Source organism: Hemibagrus wyckioides, linkage group LG11, assembly GCF_019097595.1.
Source record: "Hemibagrus wyckioides isolate EC202008001 linkage group LG11, SWU_Hwy_1.0, whole genome shotgun sequence".
NCBI lineage: Eukaryota > Metazoa > Chordata > Actinopteri > Siluriformes > Bagridae > Hemibagrus > Hemibagrus wyckioides.
The window spans coordinates 33,988,352-33,993,351 of record NC_080720.1 but is presented as its reverse complement, the minus strand read 5'-3'; the positions used below and the strand labels follow the sequence as shown (position 1 = coordinate 33,993,351).

Genomic DNA, 5,000 nt, shown 5'->3' with positions numbered 1-5,000 from the left:
CCCTCAGGAAGACACGGTCTGTTTGTGCCAAGTAATTTTCAAACAACCTTTGACCCCTGACCCATTCTCTAGCCCCTCCCCTCCTACACCCCCAACCCCTGCCCTCTCGTTCTAGACCCCTTTACCCAAAAAGGGAGAGACTGCACTCTGCTCCTTCTGATCCAGACACTAATCTGTTTGTGGCTAAACACTTCTCCAGCCGGCTGTGGAGGCGAGACAGGTCACACACGGCTCGTCAGCTCAGCACACACACACACCTCTTATTTTTAAAACTTTATTCTTCCTAATTTCCTCGTTCTGTTTCCACTCGTTACACACCTGAGTGCACTGAGCTCACACCCTCCATACTCTCTCTCTCTCTCTCTCTCTGAACTTTCATTCCTGTAAGAATCATCATCTCCATCAGGAATATTACTTCCTGTCACACACTTACTGCACCTGAGGGAACTGTGTGTGTGTGTGAGTGTGTGTGTGTGTGTGTGTGTGTGTGTGTGTCTCACCGTTGTGTTCATCTAGTTCATTTCCGATGTCCTGTCCCATTCTCTTCTGTCTGCTGATCACATCTGCTAACACGTCCAGCCCTTCATCCTGAGCTACACACACACACAGATTTATTATTAATATTACACAGTGTTTCCACTGTGTGACATTTATACAGGTGTAAAGAAGGCAGTAGTGAGAAAGAAAGAAAGAACGAAAATTGTATGAATAATTGCTGTTTGTTGATGAAACAGAGAAGAAAGTGAATAAAAGAGAGAGTGTGTTCATGCATGTCTGTGAGTGTGTGTATGTTTGTTTGTGTGTCTTTATGCGTGTTTGTGTGTGTATGTGTTTATGCATGTCTGTGTGTGTATCTGTGAGTGTTTATGCATGTCTGTGTGTGTGTGTTCATGGCCGTTTGTGTATGTTTGTGTGTGTGTGTTTGTATCTGTGTTCATGAGTGTTTACGCATGTTTGTCTGTGTGTATGTGTGTGTGTTTATGCACGTTTGTGTATGTTTATGCACGTTTGTGTATGTTTGTGTGTGTTTATGCATGTTTGTGTGTGTGTATTTATGTGTTTATGCATGTCTGTGCATGTCTGTATGTGTGTTCATGCACGTTTGTGTATGTTTGTGTGTGTGTTTGTGCACATTTGTGTATGTTTGCGTGTGTATCTGTGTTTGAGTGTTTACGCATGTTTGTGTGTGTGAATGTGTGTGTGTTACCCTGGATAACACGTTGCTGCTGCTCTTTGATCTCTCTGAACGTCAGTCCTCTCGTCTCCTCTGATTCGTTGACCAGCCATGGATTCTGTGCAGGCTCCACCCCAAATCCTCCCGTTAACAAAGCTGAACTGCAGGAACACACACACACACACACACACACACACACACACACAGCTGTAATGAAGGCAGAGGCAGGTGACAGTGTGAGGTGGTGTGTAATGAGACGATGGCGTTACCGTGACGGTTCCGGAGCGCTTGGGTCTCGGCTAAACGAGCTGAACAGCTGCTTCTCTCTCGTCACCAAATCATCCACCAAATTCTGTCGCCGGTCAGCTTCACTCTGCATGCTGGGGTCACTCGTTACAGAAAAATAACCCCGAGAACCGAGAACCCACAAACCCCCCCTCCTCTTCAGGGCTCTCTCTACAGCCACGCCCCCAAAACACCTGAGCGCCTGTGTGACAGCCGGAGCTTTCTATATTTACAGGTTACAACATTATCAGAACTATAATATAAGTGTTTTAGGTTCTAGAATTACCCAAGGAACCATTAAAGAACCCTTGAAGACAACAGTTGCTCATGGTACAATATTCAAAAACATTTTAAAAAATGTTGGAAAAAAGTTCCTTATCCTCCTGAATGGTTCCACCTGGAACACTCAATGATAAAGAAACAGGATTCTACATGAGACCTTATGAAGAGTTCCTACAGAGAGAGAACTGAGCAACTCTGGAGATACCACTCTGTCCTGACTGGATGGACACTGGTGACCCACATCATGGGATGGTTCTCCTCACATCTCTCCTGAAGTTCTCCTGGAAGCAGGGATGTGATTAAAGCTGCAGGAGGAGCTGTGAGGAGAAACATCACTAACACAGCCATGTGGAGATTTATAGCTGTGTGTTGATGAAATTAAAAAATATAACTGGTTAATAACAGAGTAAGACCCAGACTTTATATTATTATTTCAGCACGTGTAGAACTGCGCGTGTGCATTAATATTTATTACACCACACTGCCCTCTAGTGGTGAAGGTGTGTGTGTGTGTGTGTGTGTGTGTGTGTGTGTGTGTGTGTGTGTAAGGATACATTCGACGCTGGGATGAGGCTCGAGCGAGTGTCTCCCTAAGCTGTGTGATGTTCTGCTTCAGTTTCTGCAGAGACGCTCGCAGGGTCATGTTCAGCTAAACACAGAGGACAGACACAATTCAGCATACATGTATACACACACACACACACACACACACACACACTCAATGATCTGATATGAATCTGATCGTTAATCAGAGTTCCTGACCTTAGCTGGGTTCCCGCCGGTTCTCTGCTGTCGGTTCCTCTCCTGGATGTTCTCAGCGATCTCCTGAGTGAGTCGGCACGTGGCATCATAATTCTGTAACCTGTCCACACACACACACACACACACACACACACACACCACACATACTGAGCATTTAGGGAAGATTTAGTGTGTGTGACATTCAGAGAAGTTTCCACAGAACCAGTCCAGTGATGTCTGAACACCAAACACTGTGTCCTGGACTAAACATATCAATCAGAGTATCACAGTCCTGAAAAGTTTACTTCTCACACACACACACACACACGTCGGGTGTGTTTCTCTTGTAGCTGGATGTGATGTAAGCAGCACTCTGAGCTGTGTGTGTGTGTGTATGTGTGAGTGAGTGAGTGAGTGAGTGAGAGAGAGAGAGAGAGAGTGTGTGTGAGAGAGAGAGAGTGTGTGTGTGTGTGTGAGAGAGAGAGTGTGAGTGAGAGTGTGTGTGTGAGAGTGTGTGTGTGAGTGAGTGTGAGAGTGTGTGTGTGAGTGTGTGTGTGTGAGTGAGTGTGAGAGTGTGTGTGTGAGTGAGTGTGAGAGTGTGGGTGTGGGTGAGAGTGTGAGTGTGTGTGTGTGGGTGAGTGTGAGAGTGTGTGTGTGAGTGAGTGTGAGAGTGTGTGTGTGAGAGTGTGTGTGTGGGTGAGTGTGAGAGTGTGTGTGTGAGAGTGTGTGTGTGAGTGAGTGTGAGAGTGTGTGTGTGAGTGAGTGTGAGAGTGTGTGTGTGGGTGAGTGTGAGAGTGTGTGTGTGGGTGAGTGTGTGTGTGTGTGAGTGTGAGAGTGTGTGAGTGAGAGTGTGTGTGTGAGAGTGTGTGTGTGGGTGAGTGTGAGAGTGTGTGTGTGAGAGTGTGTGTGTGAGTGAGTGTGAGAGTGTGTGTGTGGGTGAGTGTGAGAGTGTGTGTGTGAGAGTGTGTGTGTGAGTGAGTGTGAGAGTGTGTGTGTGTGAGTGTGAGAGTGTGTGTGTGTGTGAGTGTGAGAGTGTGTGAGTGAGAGTGTGTGTGTGAGTGAGTGTGAGAGTGTGTGTGTGGGTGAGTGTGAGAGTGTGTGTGTGAGAGTGTGTGTGTGAGTGAGTGTGAGAGTGTGTGTGTGAGAGTGTGTGTGTGGGTGAGTGTGAGAGTGTGTGTGTGAGTGAGTGTGAGAGTGTGTGTGTGGGTGAGTGTGAGAGTGTGTGTGTGGGTGAGTGTGAGTGTGTGTGTGTGTGAGTGTGAGAGTGTGTGAGTGAGAGTGTGTGTGTGAGAGTGTGTGTGTGGGTGAGTGTGAGAGTGTGTGTGAGAGTGTGTGTGTGAGTGAGTGTGAGAGTGTGTGTGTGGGTGAGTGTGAGAGTGTGTGTGTGAGAGTGTGTGTGTGAGTGAGTGTGAGAGTGTGTGTGTGTGTGTGTGAGAGTGTGTGTGTGTGTGAGTGTGAGAGTGTGTGAGTGAGAGTGTGTGTGTGAGTGAGTGTGAGAGTGTGTGTGTGGGTGAGTGTGAGAGTGTGTGTGTGAGTGTGAGAGTGAGAGTGTGTGTGTGAGAGTGTGTGTGTGGGTGAGTGTGAGAGTGTGTGTGTGAGAGTGTGTGTGTGGGTGAGTGTGAGAGTGTGTGTGAGAGTGTGTGTGTGAGTGAGTGTGAGAGTGTGTGTGTGGGTGAGTGTGAGAGTGAGTGTGTGAGAGTGTGTGTGTGAGTGAGTGTGAGGGTGTGTGTGTGGGTGAGTGTGAGAGAGTGTGTGTGAGAGTGTGTGTGTGGGTGTGTGTGTGTGGGTGAGTGTGAGAGTGTGTGAGTGAGAGTGTGTGTGTGAGTGAGTGTGAGAGTGTGTGTGTGTGAGAGTGTGTGAGTGAGAGTGTGTGTGTGAGAGTGTGTGTGTGAGTGAGTGTGAGAGTGTGTGTGTGAGAGTGTGTGTGTGGGTGAGTGTGAGAGTGAGTGTGTGAGAGTGTGTGTGTGAGTGAGTGTGAGGGTGTGTGTGTGGGTGAGTGTGAGAGAGTGTGTGTGAGAGTGTGTGTGTGGGTGAGTGTGAGAGTGTGTGTGTGTGAGTGTGAGAGTGTGTGAGTGAGTGTGTGTGTGAGTGTGTGTGTGTGGGTGAGTGTGAGAGTGTGTGTGTGTGAGTGTGTGTGTGAGAGTGTGTGTGTGGGTGAGTGTGAGAGTGTGTGTGTGAGAGTGTGTGTGAGTGAGTGTGAGAGTGTGTGTGTGGGTGAGTGAGTGTGTGAGTGAGTGAGAGTGTGTGTGTGAGTGTGTGTGTGTGAGTGTGTGTGTGGGTGGAGTGTGAGAGTGTGTGTGTGAGAGTGTGTGTGTGTGTGAGAGTGTGTGTGTGGGTGAGTGTGAGAGTGAGTGTGTGAGAGTGTGTGTGTGAGTGAGTGTGTGTGGGTGAGTGTGTGGGTGAGTGTGAGAGAGTGTGAGTGAGAGTGTGTGTGTGAGTGAGTGTGAGAGTGTGTGTGTGGGTGAGTGTGAGAGTGTGTGTGTGGGTGAGTGTGAGAGAGTGTGAGTGAGAGTGTGTG

The 5,000-nt window shown here is 48.0% G+C and overlaps 1 protein-coding gene across 1 annotated transcript in view; it reads right to left on the bottom strand.

The window, feature by feature from the left end:
* Window positions 1-5,000, bottom strand: part of stx8 (syntaxin 8) — a 44,411-nt gene that overhangs the window by 35,294 nt on the left and 4,117 nt on the right. The window contains exons 2-6 of the mRNA XM_058402956.1: window positions 2,504-2,603; window positions 2,296-2,390; window positions 1,444-1,554; window positions 1,208-1,335; window positions 501-593 (exon numbers count right to left, since the gene is read on the bottom strand). Coding sequence (XP_058258939.1) covers window positions 501-593; window positions 1,208-1,335; window positions 1,444-1,554; window positions 2,296-2,390; window positions 2,504-2,603 — 527 coding nt within the window. The remainder of the gene's footprint in view (window positions 1-500; window positions 594-1,207; window positions 1,336-1,443; window positions 1,555-2,295; window positions 2,391-2,503; window positions 2,604-5,000) is intronic.